Source organism: Camelina sativa, chromosome 8, assembly GCF_030686135.1.
Source record: "Camelina sativa cultivar CO46 ecotype springtype chromosome 8, ASM3068613v1".
Lineage (NCBI taxonomy): Eukaryota > Viridiplantae > Streptophyta > Magnoliopsida > Brassicales > Brassicaceae > Camelina > Camelina sativa.
Window position 1 is genome coordinate 7,909,411 of NC_141887.1, and position 18,642 is coordinate 7,928,052.

The 18,642-nt window shown below is 31.1% G+C and overlaps 4 protein-coding genes and 1 long non-coding RNA gene across 8 annotated transcripts; 1 reads left to right on the forward strand and 4 right to left on the reverse strand.

Moving 5' to 3' along the window:
• Window positions 1-416: 416 nt before the first annotated feature.
• Window positions 417-1,539, reverse strand: LOC104706742 (uncharacterized). The gene is made up of 4 exons (XM_010422955.3): window positions 1,334-1,539; window positions 1,224-1,264; window positions 1,011-1,121; window positions 417-784 (listed from the first exon to the last, which is right to left on the reverse strand). Exons 1-4 carry the CDS (start codon window positions 1,386-1,388, stop codon window positions 638-640), a joined length of 354 nt encoding a protein of 117 aa, XP_010421257.1. The 5' UTR covers window positions 1,389-1,539; the 3' UTR covers window positions 417-637.
• A 1,222-nt stretch (window positions 1,540-2,761) lies between these two features.
• On the forward strand, window positions 2,762-3,264 carry LOC147939792 (uncharacterized). The gene is made up of 2 exons (XR_015563293.1): window positions 2,762-2,893; window positions 2,975-3,264. It is a non-coding gene; the product is annotated as an uncharacterized LOC147939792 (long non-coding RNA).
• A 2,572-nt stretch (window positions 3,265-5,836) lies between these two features.
• LOC104709330 (uncharacterized) lies at window positions 5,837-6,926 on the reverse strand. Its single transcript, XM_019229137.2, has 4 exons — window positions 6,814-6,926; window positions 6,442-6,479; window positions 6,219-6,350; window positions 5,837-6,063 (listed from the first exon to the last, which is right to left on the reverse strand). The coding sequence occupies exons 1-4, from the start codon at window positions 6,866-6,868 to the stop codon at window positions 5,956-5,958; spliced, it is 333 nt and encodes a 110-aa protein (XP_019084682.1). The 5' UTR covers window positions 6,869-6,926; the 3' UTR covers window positions 5,837-5,955.
• Window positions 6,927-7,891: 965 nt separating this feature from the next.
• Window positions 7,892-9,951, reverse strand: LOC104706743 (glucan endo-1,3-beta-glucosidase-like). The gene is made up of 3 exons (XM_010422956.3): window positions 9,621-9,951; window positions 8,150-9,388; window positions 7,892-8,069 (listed from the first exon to the last, which is right to left on the reverse strand). The coding sequence occupies exons 1-3, from the start codon at window positions 9,712-9,714 to the stop codon at window positions 8,041-8,043; spliced, it is 1,362 nt and encodes a 453-aa protein (XP_010421258.1). The 5' UTR covers window positions 9,715-9,951; the 3' UTR covers window positions 7,892-8,040.
• Window positions 9,952-10,285: 334 nt separating this feature from the next.
• On the reverse strand, window positions 10,286-14,401 carry LOC104706744 (putative WD repeat-containing protein C3H5.08c). Of its 4 annotated transcripts, none has more exons than XR_015563898.1 (8): window positions 13,961-14,401; window positions 12,358-13,562; window positions 12,022-12,153; window positions 11,747-11,904; window positions 11,602-11,653; window positions 11,437-11,516; window positions 11,264-11,357; window positions 10,286-11,179 (listed from the first exon to the last, which is right to left on the reverse strand). XR_015563898.1 is itself a non-coding variant. In XM_010422958.3 (8 exons), exons 2-8 carry the CDS (start codon window positions 13,534-13,536, stop codon window positions 10,674-10,676), a joined length of 2,160 nt encoding a protein of 719 aa, XP_010421260.2. In that variant the 5' UTR covers window positions 13,537-13,562; window positions 13,961-14,326; the 3' UTR covers window positions 10,286-10,673. The 4 variants fall into 4 exon arrangements, 2 of the variants coding, with proteins under 2 accessions (XP_010421260.2, XP_087317940.1); XR_015563899.1 differs by having other exon boundaries at window positions 11,264-11,334; window positions 13,961-14,308; XM_010422958.3 differs by having other exon boundaries at window positions 12,022-12,112; window positions 13,961-14,326.
• Window positions 14,402-18,642: the final 4,241 nt, after the last annotated feature.

Sequence of the window (18,642 nt, forward strand, 5' to 3'; positions counted from 1 at the left end):
AGTAAATAACCGATTGGTTTTTGTTTTCATTATTTTTGGAGATCAGGTAATATCCGATCCAAACTGATATCCAATAGATATCTAAATATAACAGAAAATATAAGAAACAGCTTGATAAGAATAGATATACACATAACTATATACGATACACATGATACGTAGATAAAAAATATACACACATAACTATATACAATATACATACATCGTAGATATATATCTACATTATGGTTTATTTTGGTTTTGATTTTTTTCATTCACACGGTCTTATGTCTCACTTTGGATGTTAGTACGTCGCACTTTTATGTATTGCTATGGTTTTATGTTAGTTTGAACTTTGAACTTATCATTTACTTTATTTTTATTTTTTTTCCAATACTCAGTTCGTATGTATTTTTGGATACAATCAGATTAAAAAGTATCCGAATAAAACTTTATCCAATAAATTTTGATTTAATTTTGGTTATCGACAATACATCCAATCCAAATTTTGAATTACCTGAATCGAAAGCGAATGACATTATGACAACAGTTTGATTATGATTTAATTTTAAATCAAAATCAAAATTTATGTAATTTTAAGCGGATTAGATGGTCATCTAATCTAATGACATTATGACAACAGTTTGTTTTATTAAAATTAGTTCTCTACTGATTTATGGTGAGGAGGAGGAGGAGGAGGGCGAGGTAAGTATGGCACCGGTCGTCGTATAACTGGAATTGGAGCCGGATCCTTATAGTCGTCTTTGATATACACCGGTGGTTCCTTTGTCACAACCTCATCTACCTTTTAAAAAACCAAACTCTCATTGTTTTTATCATCAAAAATCATACACTATTAAAAAATGAAAATATTATTTAATAAAGTACGTAGACGGCATTTGTTATCATATACATTTTCTTGGAAAATTTTAATAATAATTTCCGTTCAAGGTAACAGAGTTCATTCATCTTAATTTCAAAGTTACTGTTAGCTATATGTTTTTGTCATCATCATATTTATAGGCACGTACTTGTTTTTTCGGAGGATCGGATGGATCAGATGGTCTTAGATGTGGACCAGCGTAGTCTATCTCAAGATCGATTCTTTTTCCATTCATAACCACCTCCTTCTTAACCATTTTCTAAATCAACAAATTAAGTAATGATATATATTTATTAAAAAATACCGATGCGTATTGGTGATCCTAATACAGATTGTATACCCGTGGTTGTTAATAAAATACCTCGTGGTTGACGTTGTCAAGAAGCAAAGTGTCCACGACCCCTAAAAAAATGAAGCATACATTAAAACAGTAAAACAATCTATCGAACGCGTTTCTAACCAAAATGTTACCTGACGAAAACATCGGGAGAAGGAGCAAAAAAGATACTAGGATCACCAGCTTCATCTTCAAGTCAGATTTTTTTTTTGTTTTGGAAAAAACTTTTTTTCTTTTGTTAAGTTTTTTTTGGTGATTTGTGAATTGATTTTGTAATTTCTTTGATTGTAGATACACATATATATATATATATATATCGCAATTATGAAGGTAACGCAATCTACGCTGACTAAATTGTCAATTAGTTTAAATATATGAAACAATGAGTAAGTTATTCTCTATAATTTAGTTATTATTACCATTCTTCTTCTTCTATTCAGAAAGTCAATCTTCTAGAAAAAGTTAGATACATAATTAAAAACTGAAAGATTTTAAAGTGTTTTACAGTTTTAGATAATTTCTATCCAAATGGCTGTAATAAAATGACATTTGGTTCGTCTGATTAACTTTCAATCAAATTTTAATCAAAAGATATATAACAATTTGGCATCGCAATTAAATCACAATTTTTAGTTTATTTTACATAACAATAGTATTTAATAGAAATTAATAACTTAATTAACAGTAACTTTTTTATAAATTTTTATAATATTTTTTAAAAATACATAATTGAATCAGACTAATTGATATCGAACTCACAGTTCATTCTAATTTAGTAAACTTTAGTTTTTCTTTCTATAACCCCTCTCCCCCTTACTATATAAATTAATTCATAACCAGAAAAAAAATATGTACTCTCTTGCAAGGTTTTGAAAATCGAGGAAAGGTTTGAAAATATCATTTTTATGATACGATTTTAAAAATATTATAAATAATATACAAATTTACAATATTATAATCTGTTCCGTAAAACATTCATAATACAAATTTATAAATTTATATATATTATAAGTAAAAATTCCATATTTGTGATATGTTTAAGAATCTATATTAACATTTTCACAGCAGTTTTGTGAAAAAGGCTTGGTCTTCTAACATATTTACAGATATGTCATTGTCATTTATTATTAAATTTATAAATAATTTTAATAATATTATTTCGTTAAACATCTTCCTATATTCATTATATCCACTTGATTACAAGTTTCCTTTCCAATGAGATTCGATTCTTTTGAAAACAAATAAAACAACATTCAATTATTTTCCGATATAGAAACAAAAATATCTTAACGATTTATACTAATTGATTTTGCAGCTTTCCTTTCAAAATACATGGATTTTGCATTAACTAAAACACCGTAAAACACGCAATAATATCTTATAAACCATAATTCTATCCTAGCATATTTCATAAGCTCCTAACAAAAATTTACTCACCTTCCGAAATTGTAATATTTCCAAAGATATTACCTACTTGCTCACCAAGCTTATTTCTACGCGCTCACATAACACCCTACTTTCTCATTAACACTATAAATAAGTTCTCTTTCACGGCAGCTCGTAACAAAAGCAAAACCAAAAGCTTAGTTCCTATCAATTGTTTTGTTTCTTATACAATCTGTACTTATTTATTTTTGTTTACAACTATCGTGATTCAAGATCCAAAAGCATTGTAATGGTCATGTCACAACAATGTAAGTATCTAGACTAAAGGTTTGGCTTATTCGTATATTCTATTAAACTATTATAATTTGTTTCTTGATTTTAATTTACAGGCTCCAAAACAAAAGACTATCAAGAAGACAACATAAGGCTGAGGAAGTTTCTTTTTAATGGCTATTATATTTTCTAAAGGATGTTTTTCGTTAGTCTTATTCTCAGTTCTAAAGGAAAGATGACATAAAGGTTTAATGATTGTGTGTATTCCACATGTTTAAGAACATAAGCTAATCTACATAGTAAAGTACCTATGAATTTTTCATGTTAAAAGTATGATACAGTGAAGTGTATTTTTACCAACCTGCGATTAATTACAAAGCAAACAAATGATTATTTACTTTATAAAGTACAAAATGAGCCAGCATACTGTTTTGATTTTGAAAGTGAATCTTATCATTGTCTTGAATCTGACAAACACAAATACCATGTTTGAATAGAAAACCCCAAACCATTTAGTGAAAGGAGATTCAAAGTTGTTTACCTCTGTTACAAAGGCTCTGTATCGACTCCGAAGATTAATCTACAAAATTTGGATGAAGAATTTTTTGGTATCTATACAAACTGATGAAATTGTGCATGGATAAGCGATTTGGAAATCGAATCGACGAGAGGTAAGAGTCGAACGAAACAATGAAAGAAATCGTTGATTTAGATCTAGAGAGGCTTTCCTTTCTGATTTTTTTTTTCATTCGGCGGATGTTTCAAAGGTAACTCACTTTTCCTTTTTTTTTTGGCAATATTAACCCACTTTTCCTTTCTTATTCATGTAATCACTTTTTTTTTTGTAATAATAATTATTTCCATGTGTTTATCTCTCTCTTTTTTTTTTTTTTTTTTTTTTTTTTTTTTTACAACAGACTACTATATATCTCTCTTTTATGTTAAAAATGTACATATCAAATATTTTTCAGTTTCTAATTGATTTTTTTGGTTTCACGGTTTTGTGGTTTATAGTTTTTATTTTTTTACCATTGACTTTAGTTCTTGGGATATAGTCTTGAATGTGTACCACATGATAAATATATTACTAAAATACACATGTAGGTGTAGCATGAGTTAAATTTTGAAAACACTAGAAAAATTCCTATAATTTTAATACTAAGATTAAAAATCTGTAAAATCTTAGAAATTTAAATATAAGATTATAAAAATTATCCTGGAGATTAAATTATAGAATAAAAGCCTTCCAAGATAAATGAATAAATTAATTATAAACTAATTTCATAAATTATATTATTGGCATATTAGTTTGGAATTTATTCACTTACATATTCTTTCCACATTTATATATACACACTACATAGTAACATGATGATCTGTTTACCTTTACAACAACTAATTTTAATTGATCAAATTCCAAATGAAAACAATTAATTTGTATTTACATCAAAACAATAAAATTACTTATACTTCCCACATATCTCTAAATTATTATATATATAAAAAATACACTAATGTGTTCTACTGCGGGTTAAAATCTAGATAAACATTATAACATCTATATTAAAAGTCAAAAAAATAATCATTTTATTAAAAATCATAAAAAATTGTTATAAAAGAAAAAAATTGTTTCATGGTAAACTACATGATAAATCCAATAACTTTTTATAATTATACAAGGTCAAAATTAATAAACAACCACAAAATAACAAACAAATATAATATAATTTTTCAAATTAAAAAATATACTCCCGTGGTGTACCGCAGGTTAAAATCTAGTAAGTTCAAAAAAATCTGTATTTTTAGAAAGTACTATCATAAAATTTGAATCATAAATCCATAGTTGTATTTTTTTTTTATAGTTGTTGAAAAAGAGTTGCAGATAAATCACGTTTGAGGAAAATTGATCGTGAGTCTATATTTACATGGCATTTTTTCTTAAGTTTCTGCCAAGTTTCTTATACTTATTTATAATTGCTACATCGATTAGGACGAATTTCTAATGATAACAATTGTAATTTAAAATTAATGGTCTAGTGATTTATTGTATAAGGAAGAGGACGAGGTGGCCTCTCATCTCAAATGGTGGCTTCAAAGGTGGTAGGAGTGGAAATTGATCCGGATCCACATAGTTGTCTTTGGAAAAAATAACATTTTAAATTTTTAAAGTATCACTGGTTAGCAATAAAAACTTCGAGAGAATTTTACTAACATTACAAACCTCTAAAATGATTTACGAACACTGTAAACCTTAAAAGTAAGTTTTCTATTTGCACTGTCATAAAAAATGACAGAATAATAATATCTGTCAATGTGAAATATATGTTAGTTTAATTAAATTTTAATTATTTTTTTTTTCTATAAAAAAAAGAGAAAAAGATATTAAAAATAATCATCTTTTTTTTTAATAAACTATGCATGTTTATTCTCACTTTAATAAACCTCTAAAACTAGATATTGAATCAGAGGTAAGATGTTTATGAAATTTTTTTTTTGAGAAAAGTGAAATTGAAGTCGACAATATATAGGATTCATTAGTTTCCAATGAGAAATAAATAGGTTTAAATCAGAATCTAGTGCAAATGCATATATCAAAAAACTAATGTGAAAAGTAACATTGTAAAAATTTAGTTTACAAGGAGAATGAACGAAAACAATGAATTGAATAAAAAAACTCTGATATTTTGTGATCAGACGGTAAGCGGATCGAAAAAGATGATTTAAAAAAAATCTTTGCTTTCTTTTTATAAAAAAATGAAAATTTAAATTTAAATTAAACCAACATAATTTAAATATATATTGTTACCCAATAACATTTTGAAAGTTTAAAATGTGATTTTTCCGTTGTCTTTGTACCCATATTTGTTCCATATCTCATAACTTTATCAACCTTTTGAATACAGACTTATTTTTTTATTACACAACATTTAAAAAAAATCTGTATAATAATTAAAAAGGACACGCAATTTTATAATATATTTTAGCGAAAATATGATTTATATATATGTGACATTTTCAACTTAACTTCATGTTTTTAAATAAAATGGTTCGTGATATTTTCATTTGTGTAATAGACGGGCATCTACTTTTTCTTGTTTTAGGCATGTCCTGGTGCGTTTGGAGGGCCGGGCGGCCTTGGATGGGGGCCGGTGTAGTCCATTTCAAAATCGATTCTTCTTCCATTCATCGCTACCTCCTCTTTAACCTTTTAACTCAACAAATTAAAATAGTATATATTTTGGTAAAAATTAATAATATAGATAAACTATAGTCTTACCACATATATATTATATATGTATATATATAATTAATATATGATATATTTGTAATCATATAAGACTTTATCGATGTTACTGATACCTTGTGGTGGACGTTACCGACATGTAGTAGTGCTTTTGGAGGGCGTGATGGAACAGGTGGTCTCAAATGCGGACCCGTGTAGTCAGTCTCTAGATCAATTCTTCTTGCATCCATCACCACCTTCTCTTTAATCTATTAAATCAACAAATAATGAAAATAATATTTATAAATTTTACTTTCGATATGCATATTTCTAACATACTTGAATCACTGTTGTTGATACCTTGTGGTGGACGTTGTCAAGATGCGAAGTCTCAATTCCTGGCAAAATATTTAACATCCATATTTCAAAACAGTCATATCATTAACAATATCAAAAAAATTTAAGTAGAATACACAAAGTCGTAAAAACAATAGTAAAAATTTAAGTAGAATATATATATATATATATATATATTTAAAAACATTTTAAGTAGAGAAAATTGAGCCAAAATAGTATATTTTTTGAACTCCTTAAAAAAAATTAAGTACAATAGTTTGGCTACACACTAGAATAACATGGATTTGATACGTAAAGGCTTAGTTACATATTAATGGACCAGTTACTAAAATTTTGAAATAAAGCATTAGTAATTAGAACATTGTTAAAATGTACCTGAAGAAAACATTGGGAGAACGAGCAAGAAGGATAATAGGATCACCAGCTTCATCTTTGAGTCAGATTTTCCAATTTTTCTGTGGTTGGTGTCTTGGTGATATGTGAATTGATTATATAATTTCTTTGGCTTTGTTGGATATATATACACTCATAAACATGCATGTAGACGCGTATATATAAGGTAACAGATCAACACTAAAATGAATGTTCTATTAGTTTGACTACATTCTAAGAATGATGAATCCCATGTAAAAATAGTCAAAGCAGAAACGAATACGTACCATTTATTCTTAATATGTATACCACTGTTCTTTCCACTTTTGGAAGTTTTTCAAAGATCAAATGTATAGGATAAGTATTTTATAGTAAGGTTTTGATTTTGTACTAAGTATATATAAGATTCCAGTTTGTTAAATGGAAATTATAGTAAAAAAAATATCATAGTCAACAAGTGGATGGTCACATGTGTCATGAGGTGCAAAATTGAGAGAGCATAAAATATTTCCCACTTAACGATGAAATATTTATTTATTTCTATTTTGTGACCATATTCCTTATTTATTCGGGCGTATTCTATATTTCCATCCATTAATATTTATTTCAAAAAATATATTTCTGTATTTTTAATCCAAAATTTGTATTTGAGTTTTTAAACACATGTTTTTTTATTAATTAGTGTGAAAAGTTAATACAATAAAATAACTACCACATAATTATTGAGTAAGAGCATGCTAAAAAAATATTCGTATGTAAAATACAAATTAGAAAAATTATCTAATTTCATGAAACTAGAGATCAATGTTTATCCTGAGTTTTGGAAGACCTAAGAAGACATACCTGAAAATATGTAAACTAAGAAAATAGTTTGATAATCTAATTAAAGTCTAATTCATAGTCTAAATTTGTTGTAGGGCATGTAACTTTCAATACATATTTATTGTTCAGCAAAAGAAAACATCGTTGACAATTTCATCAGACTATTGATCAGACATTAAAAATTGTTTGAATCTTGTTTCACTAGAAACGACAGCTTGTTCCATAATATTTATGAAATAACAGACCAAAAATGATAATATTTATAAGAGACTAATTTACTCATAAGAAATTGTAATCATACAAGTGATTATTAGAATATGCCGAATATTACTGCGACATTACAGTATACGAGTTTAAGTTGAATAGTTAGGCGACCAATCTTGTGAGATACAAAAATAAACAAAGACACTAAACTTGATATTCACAATTTCCATAGCCTGCACAAATCAAAATTCAATATTTATTAAAAATTAGTTACCAAAAAATATAATTTTATAGTTTATAAAACGAAACTTACTTGGATCCATCGTAGTTATCTCTCCAGTATTTTCGAAATCACAATCAAATTTGTATTTTCCCATAGTTTGATAAAACAAGTTCATCGCGTACTCCGAGTGAGCTTTCACTGTGTTCGGCAAGTAACAAAGCCCACCTTCAATAATGGGCCTACAATCCAAACCTAGCCCACATACGTAGTCAATGTTCCTTTGTAACGCCACCGTCTCCGCACCGGCCTTTGCAACGCACCACCGCGATCCCGGATTCGATGATCTAACCTTCGGCCGGAGGATTCCGATGTCGTACAACGGCGTCAAATCAGACCGGAGTATTCCGAAGTTGCGCTCCGACGTTGGTCCTGATTTGAGGTTCTCATTGAAGAGCGCGAAAATGTAAGTCTCGAAAGACCGATTCGGCATCAACGGTGTTCCGGTACCGGAATCTACACGCGCCACCAGGTTTTTGTTAAACTCGGCCGCCGTGGAAACATCAACGCCGATCTGATCTCTATCTCCCTCCGACGGCCACCCGATCTCGCCTATGACGATCTCAACATCTGAAAACCCTAGCTTATCCATGGCGGAGTAAACCGAATCGAGCTGAGCATCGAGCATGTTTGTGTAGAGAAGCTTCGTGTGTCGATCGATTAATCCTGGATTTGGTCTAGCCAGAGCGAAATCGAGTGTTTCGATTGAGTATCCGAAGAACGGGTACGGATTCACGACGAACGGGGAAGAGGTAGCGCGGAGGAAGCTGAGGAGAGGTTTGAGGACTTGTGTGTTGTAGCCTCGCCGAAACTTAGCGGAAGACGGTGGGGTTGAACCGGAGAGGATTCCTAAAGAATGCGGAGTCGAGATTTGGATTCGACGGTGGAGAGAGGCGGAGACGAGGGCGGTGTGTAAGGATTGCATCGCCGGGACTAAGGTTCTGATGAGGAGGTGGTTGGCGGTGGAGATGACTTCGTTTCCGACGAGGATTCGGATGATGTTTGTGGATGGGTAGTGAGGTTGGATTTGATCGGAGATCCATTTTTGGGCGGAGGTGAGGTTGGTTAAGTGTGGGACTTGGTCGTTGGGGACTGTGACGGTTACGGCGATACCGGTGTTGGCGAAGGCTTGGAGGATTTGTGGATCGGCGTCGAAGAGGCGGACGCGGTTAATTACGGTTGAATGGAGGAGGAACTCCGCTACTTGATGCGGTGGAGGAAGGTTGTTAGCAAGTGTGCCGTAGTTTACACCAATGCTCGCTTCAGCTCCTCCTGATCATGACACAACTAAACCGTTAGATTTCAAATATTAACATTAACATTTATATATATAGTAAGCTAAAAGAAAATTTTAAAAACATATTTGGTTGTACACAAGATAAATAATTTCACTGTTACAGAATCAATTCTTTTCTAGGGGAAGTAATGAATTCGTTCTACTTGGTGTGTTTTATTATATGAAATAAATTGAATTAAAATGGTAAATGAAGAAATGAAAAAATACCTGTTAAACAGATGATAAGAAGGCCAACCAAATTGAACATACTGACAGAAGAAGTAAAGGAAGAAAAATAGAGAAATGGTAGCACATAATTCATTGGTAAGTTTTAGAATCAAAAATCGAAATGGAGAAAGAAGGATCAATGTTGGTATAACTATGTAGGTATATTGTTATGTTTTGTGCTCACCAAAATATGCTTTGCTTTGTCTTTGGGAGATCGCTAGAGGTCGAAATGAGTTTGTCCTTCCATTCTTTCTTTTTGTGTGTCTAGAGAACTACAGTTTGTCTTTTGGGCTCCTATGTTACCTTTTTAATGTTTTTAAAAGTGAAATGTAATTCACTATGAGTCTATAAGCCAGTAATATAAATTTAGAGAGGAATACTAATTTCTTTGAGTGGAAGTAAAGAACACTATTCAAGTTTCTTGCTCAAAAAAAAAAACATATAACTGAGAGAAATCTTACAGAAAAGAGTCATGCATAAGCCTAACCTACTCTACAAGTAAAACCAAACTAATAATACACATGCAAACAACATGATATGTATGAAATCTAACGATCACAAGACTGTTCTCAGCAAACTCATATTTTTATGAGAGATTTAAACTCTGATTCCAAGTGTCAAGTTTTCTACTACAAGTCTTACCATTTACCAAAAAAATATTGGAGTGGAGAAAACACCATGGTATTTACACGAAAGAAAAAAAACAGAACTCAGTTACATTTCCCTATATATATTATTATTACTTACAGGAACAAAAAAACAAGTATAACTATAATACTAATAATTTTTACGATTTAAAAAAAAAGGCAAAAAATCTGAGTAAAACCCTTTTTTTTCTTTTCGTTTCCCTACGTCTGAAGAAGCAATTCCGAACCTTCTTCAGCTCCTGGCTAGGTCTCTGAACCAGGTGACACTCAGCTACAAACCACCGGGTCAAAAAGCGGACCAACGTGGTATAGGCCCAAACTTAGCCCCGTCGAAAACTCCAAAAAACAGATGGCTGCCGAGTTTATACGGCAATGTTTGACGAGGGTTTCCTTAGCCGTTGGGATTTCAAACGGGAACAGGCAAACCATAGTTATGAAACAATCTGATTCGTCCATCCCACCCGCCCGTGACTATAACCAATCCCCAGAGATGAGACGACTCCGAGGTTCTTCTGCACGACGATCTTAGGAATTTGTAATGTGATCTACGGATGGCCTTGACCGGAGAAAACGAGCTCGCTAGCTTCTCCTCCGGCCAAGTCGCAGATCCTTTAGGAGAATCTAGAACGTACTCGCGCCCCAATGAGAACAGCGATGGTGATAACTCGGATCCGCCCGAGATTACAGGGGCAAAACCGCACCACGGGATAGCTACTGAGACATCTGCAGAGAATTTCTCAAAGGATCTGATCTTAAGTCGTTTCGTGTAGGAGAAGAAACCAGTAGATGGCTGTTCAGGACCGTTTCCAACGCAGTTCCAAACATAGACCGACGAGTCGTCACACGCTGATACGATATGCTTCCCGTCTGCTGTAAAAGATGCTGATATCTGGTTTCCGGTGTTTCGAGATCCTACAAGATAAAACAACATTTCAGAATATTTGCATACACTTTTATTCGACTAATGTGTGTGTCTTTACTCTTTAGAAGTATTACCTTTGTATTTATGGACAACGTTGCGTCCGCTTATGATCCTGACTTGTGAATCTGCGGACGCCACCATGACTCTGCTTGGATCAGTTGAATCAAACTGTCGAAGAGTTGAGTATTGTGAAAAGATATTCAATCTTAGGGTGACGAATTTAGATGTTTTGAGAAGAGAAATGTACCTGAAAGCCGATTATTCGTTTATTTGACGATTTCTTTTTGTTATGCAGACATATATGACCATCGAGCTGAAGGCAGTTGCCTGAAACAGAAAGAGAGATAAAAATGTAAGAAACCAGGTTTCTAAGACCATCTCATGCGTGTGTGTTGTAATTGAAGAGCAGTACCTGATACATTGTAGAACCGACAATCGCTAGTCAAAGTTCCGACAATCACTCCCTGAAATAGATTAAAAGTATTCTTGTTTTAGAAAACAAATCTGAGTCGCATCAATAAAACTATAAAAGAATGAATTTGGGTTCCGAGTCAGACCTGTCCGTCTGGGCGATAACAAACTGCGGTTACAATGCCTCTAGCGTCTGCCCAATCTACAACTTGGCACTGAGAAGCTGACCAGATACGAACTTTTCCATCTATTGAACCGCTGATGAAGTGATCATCATCAACCGGGTTGAACTGAACTGATGTAACTGTAATATTGCACAGAAAAATAGAATGGCGTTTTAATTAAAAGATGACTAACAAAGGGAGGCGGGGAAAAATACAATACACAACAAGTCCATTGTACAAACGGAGAAGAACATTACCATAGTTATTGTGAGAGAAGATTCCAAGACAGTCCTCATGACCAATCTGCCAAAGCCGCACACTATTGTCTACTGAAGCTGACAACAGACGCTGCCACCAATATCACAGAATGAGCAACTCGGTCTAGTTTTCTGTTCAAGATTACACATACAGGGACTGAATCTACGTTCTTGTGTGTTACAGATCTCAAAACATAACGAAACAGACATTCAAAAGGTGTCTAAGTAGTTCAAAAATAGCTTATTAGGATTCTTGAATCAAGTTTAAGAGGGGCCAACCTAGACTTGGGTACTAAGATGTAAAAAATAAAGGGAGATTCAAGAAAGTAAACTCACATTGTTCTTGGACCATGAGATATCAAGGATATCACCACTGTGACCGAAAAACTCGTGAACTGGTTTATCAAGAACCCGGAAAATCCTTGGGGGAATAATAACACAAGCGGACTCTGTTGTCTTCCTTGGACTCATCAACGAACCAGTAATGCCCTCTTTTACTAAAGCCACAGGTCTCAACTCAGAGAGTTTGCTCACTTCAAAGTATATACAAGAAGGATCAATCTTAGGTACATCTTGTTCTTCACATCTTTCATCTTCAACAACACTCCAAACACGCAAAACCCCGTCTTCACCAGCACTTGCGAGATACCTCCCATCAGGACTAAACTTCATAGCTAGAATAGGTCCTTGATGAGCTTGTATCTCTTGACCTTTAAAAAGAGCAGAAAGCTCCTTAGCCTCTTTCTTATACTCTTTAACCTTAACCCTCTCGACCCTACTACTCCCGTAAACCGCAACTTCACCACCGTGAACATCTCCTTCTCTTTGCTTATTCCGCACTCTATACAACCGACCTAACCATTTCTCCTTAACCCTCTTCATAATCCCACCTACATCACGAACAACCTCAGACGAAACCATCGGGTTTGGTAACAACTTGGATTCAATAACTTCACCATTAACCTTCACAACCTTATCCGTTAAACCAGATGATCGAGAACAAAGACTAGAGCTAATATCATTATCATCATCATCATCATCATCAACAACACCCAAATTCCTCAAAACCATTCCACTATCTACTTCTTCTTCTTCTTCTTCTTCCGCTTTACACAAAGTCTCATTCACAACTCTATCTACACCCTCACTCGAACTAAACACAGAGGAATCACAACGACAAGAGCCAAACTCATCATCATCATCAGAAGATTTAAAACTCCTCAAAACCGCTGATGATCCGTTAACAGAGGTCGAGAAACGATCCACATTATTATTACCTGATCTCTCTGTTTCGCTCACAACAGTAGTAGTAGTAGTAGTAGACAAACCCATCCAGTTCAGAAACTTCTGACGACGCTCGACAGGGTTACCAGGGCTTTTGATCCAAACATCGTACTGAAAACCACCAGAAACCAACGGTTGAGATCCATAGTGGTCGACACTAGAACAGGACGTGATGTCTTCGTGAGCGTCGAAAAATCGAGATTCTTCTTCTTCTTCGATTAGAGATTCCATTTCTTCTTCTGAATTCTTAAAGCTGCCTGGAGAGGAGAAACAAAAAGAAAAGAAAAAAAAAATCAATTTTCCCCGAGAAAAAGTAGTGAAATACTAATAAAAAAACAGAGGAAGAAGATAAGAACATTGAGAAATGGGAAAACAGAAAAATATATATACCTAGAATCAATCGAACAAAACATAGATCCCGATCAACAAATGTTACAGAATCGAGAAGAAGTTAAAAACGAATCTGGATCGAAAAGTTGAGTTTTTTTTTTTTTTTAATTATTTGTTGTTGTGTACAAAATCGTAGCCATGAAAATACAAAAACCAAAGCTTTAGAAGAATCAAATCACAGAATTTTTTTTTAAAAAAAAACAACATATGAATTCAACAACACATGCAAATTTCGAGATAAATAAAAAGGGTAATTTTATCTTACATGTGGAGATTTTTTAATGTTGGAGAGAGATCAGAAAACGAAGAAGAAGAACCCATGAGAAGACAACAACAACATCTAGAACACCACCAAGTTGTTCTCTTTTTTTTTTTTTTTAACTCTCTATTTTTCAGATTTTTAAATAAACAACAAAAAGAAAAAAAAAATCTGAAGAAGAAGCGTAGATAGATTGAAGGAAAGACAAAGAAGAATCTATATGGCACAGAGGAAGAAGAAGAAGGAAAAAAATTTAATATTTTAGTTTGGGGGAAAGAAGAAGAAGAAGAAGAAGAATGAAGATTGTCCGAATCTGATTTTGGGAGGACATTAATTTCTCTTTATATTAATAATAAATATTCTTGTGCGGACACATTAATTATATTATCTGCCCCCTTTTTATTTTTTTCCCTTTCTCCTAATTTTTTTTTTTTTATCCTTTCTCTCTAATTTTTATTTATTTTACTACAAGTAGTTTATTTTAATTCTACTTAATCACTTTCCCAATACAGAGTTAGACGAAAATGTGGAATTAATTAAATAAGTCAAACACGAAGAGCCAAACAAAATACTATTAAGCACACGGAACTGTTGAATTATCTCTCTCTCTCTCTCTCTCAATATATACTTACTATAATGAGTTTTTGTTTTACTTGTTTCCTTAATAAAATATATCATAATTAAAAACAGCCAAACTAATATCTTATCTTTGAAAAGGATATAAGAAAAGCATTAAGTATGTAAAGTAGATATATCATTAGAATGTTAGAAATAGTTAGGTTGAATTAGTTTAATATTTTAAAACCACTATAAATGATCTGAAATTCAGCTCAAGATGTATTTGAAGATGATTAGTATACTATAATTTTTAACTATTTTTTTTGAATTTTGTATTTATGACTTTTAAGATAAGTCATTCTATATATTTGCTTTTTTTATTGATTTATATTAGATGATTAAGTCGTTTGTTGCATACACACTAAAAAAAAAATGAAGATGATTAGTTGTTCTACATGTAAAATTATTACTTTTTTTTTATTTTCTATTTTAGCTTTCTTACTTTCTAAGTTTATAATACCATTTTCTATATATAATTCAAAAAAATTTGTTGTTTATAATTGCTGAATTACATTGACGAATTCATTCTTTTGACGAGAATTACCGTTTACCTACTAGGTTATGATGCGACTTTGATTTCTTAATACTATACATATTTTTGGAGATAATCTATCACCTCGATTTAATAATAATCACAATACCTACTTTTACAAACTTTTAGAAAGACAAATTATGTGCAATATTTGTCAATTGTGTGTTCAATATTTAGTTTTGTATATATATAGAACACTAAATTGAGACTTAAAAAAAAACACATAATTTGTACCTCATAAAAAGGTAGCATGGTATGGTAACACAAAGATAATATATAATATCAAAAACATGAGATATTTTTAACCTCAAAAAATTCTTTTGTTTTTCCTCTCGAACCTCAGCTCCCAATAATACAGTATTGTTATCATTTCGTCCAACACTTCCATCTCCTCCACCAACATCTCCTGATTTAGCGAACTTTTTAAATCTACCAATACGTTTTATCTATTTTATAAACAATACTTCCAAACCATTAGCTCAAAACATAATTATGAAATGAAATGTTTATGGAATAAACTTTCAATGGTGTTAAATAGATAAACTAACTAAAAATTGTAATAAGTGTTTTTATTATACATCTCACATTATATTGTTATAGATAACTGAAAAATGTATTTTGTTACCAAAAAAGTTAAGGCATCTGTCATTGCAGTAAATAGAAAGAATAAATAATGGTTTGATATTTTGGTAATTTTTTTATAAAAGCGAGAAACTCTGATGTATATAATTTAAATATTTGATTATAATCTAGAATTATAAAATGACAGAACAAATAGTAAAAGAGAACTTTGACATAAACCACAACGTTCATTTCTCCAACTTGGTTTGTATCATGCTTCATTTAATTCGTTAGTAAACTCCATAAAAGGATTGGTAATAATCTCTAACCAACTCTCTTTCTAATTGTCGTGGCTCACATGGATGATTTCATCTTTGCAATAATTTTGCGAAAACCCCCTATAACTACCCATAGTTTACCAAACATTCGGGGAAACAAAAAACACAAACCACCTAGAGAAACAAAAATATATGATAACTTTGTTTATATACCGGTAGTGACCGTTGATTAGTGTAACTTCAACGTAAAAAGAAAATGTAGAGTATTTAATCGAATAATCTTATAGAGAGAGAGATGCTGATATCCGACATGTATGATGCCAATGTCTCCGATGAAATCTTGAATGCTAACACTCGGATAGTACAAGTACCGAAAGATCCGAAAGTATTATCATACCACCAAGAGATATCTCCAATATTCTAACTATATGGAGTATATGATTTATAAATTCTTGTTTTTTTTGTTTTTAAATATCAGTATGTAATTACGAGATAAATGACTTTTTATTATATATCTTAAGAATTATATTAAGATATATATCTTAATATCTTAAAAAATATAGTAGATGATAGAATATACGATCGTTAAGTTTTAGAAAACAAAATAGAGATAGATTTAATATATATTAATTTACTATAATGAGTGTTTGTGCACGGTCAATATAACATCTATGGTGTTTATCGGGAAAAAAATAAGACCAATAAATTAATGGAAAATTAAAAAAAAATCTATGAATATTTAATTATAAGAAAAGAGTATAAAAAAGTAAGCATGGTGGGTTAGGTGCTTCATGCTTGCATATACAATTTATTTGTAATGCGTTTTTTCCAAGCTTATATTAAATAATAATAATATTGATAAGAAACAACAAGGGTAATGCATTTTTTTCCAAGCTTTATAATTTCACAAGAGAAATAAGAAAACAGAACATGGTGCTTACTAAATTTAGAAACCGAGTACTGTATTTACCATATTGACAGACAAATTCTTGTATATGACTTTTTAAAATTTTGAATGTATATACCCGAGTAATGAAATTTGATGTACTATTTATTCAAGTTGATAATAAAAGAGATAACCTAGGAATCATATCGGATATGATGGAGGAAGTGATGAGAGGAATCAAATGCCATTTTCTTTCACGAATACTCTTCTTAGTTAAACCATTTTTTTGTCGGTAATGAAATTTTCTTAATTAATTAAACCATAAAATTATATTAAGATCCAATGATGTGGAATCTCTCTTCTATTTTACTATGATATAAAAGACTAGAAACAAAAACCTGAGTTAGCCAAATAATTTTCATAGGACACACACCACTTTTTTCTTAAAGTATTGAAACATTATTCTCTGATCTCATAAATCTAATTTTAATTTTTTCCCCCTTTAATGTATAGCGTAATAGCTAACGTCGATGTTATATCAAGAAGTTCTGTAAACGGTATATGTATATACAATAGTTAACCAATTTCTAAATTACTTTTACCTACTAAATTTTTTTAATAATTTTTATTATAAATAATGAAATTTTGTATATGCTTTACAAAAATTGTTATTTCGATATGTTTTACACAAAAAAAAAAAAAAAAAAAAAAACATGTTGTTAGATTGAAATATCAATATCTAAGAATATGTTTGTTGGATTAGAATTCAATTTGTACCCAGGCTTAATTCAGATTGTATGTTAGTCCTACGACAGCATGCATGCATATATAGCAGCCTCGGATTCGACTTTTTCTAAAGAAATGACTTTAAAGGCCAATAAAATTCTTACTATAATTACTAGTTCTAAAGTCTTTGAAAATCACTACTTGAACTGATTAATTTATACATATACAATAATATACGCTGTTGCGTCTGTGTGTTTGTGTCTAATGTCTATTTTACATATTAGGTAAGAGACAAATATGAGCATTCGGAGCGAAACAGAGCCAATTATTAATTGATACAAGATGAGCTCACAAGTTCTGTCCATTTTTACTAAATTAGTTAAATTATTTTTGTTGTTTGCCAAAAAAAAAAAAAAAAAAAAAAAAAAGTAAAATTATTTTTGTCTCCATATATTGGAGCCCAACACACAACTCCTTCAGAACTTTTTTTCTTAAAAAAGATTTTTCTAACAAGTTTCTTTAGGTTTTTGTTTGGGTAGTTATGGTAATAAATATAGATAAAATTATTACTAGGAGTTCTGGACTAAATAGGCAACAAATGAGAGTGATCGTTAACAGTTACATCATTTTTCCAACCTTCTTGTTACCAACTCGATAGTATCAAATCCTATACATATGAGACGTAGTGTAGACTTCCTACACTTCCAAGTTGTAATGATGTCAAAAAAAAAAATTAAAAGTTGTACGTAATATCAAATATAACTCAAAATGTTTGTAATAATATACGTTTAATTTGCATTAAGGAGAAAAAAGGAAATAAAATTTAAATGTACATAGGATATATGTATCATAGTATAGTAGTGTTCCGATACTTTATGAAAAGTGGTTCCCTATGAAAATTATCTGGCTAACTCAAATTTTTGTTTCTAGTCTAAAAAAGTCAGAACCAGCACTGTCAATTGTGTCAAAAATATATTAAATTATTTGTAAGTAACCTTCCTATCAATTTGGCCGAAATCCATTAAACAATTGTCTACATTTCAAACACAATTATAATGCTTTTTGAAATATGATTACGAAACCAACG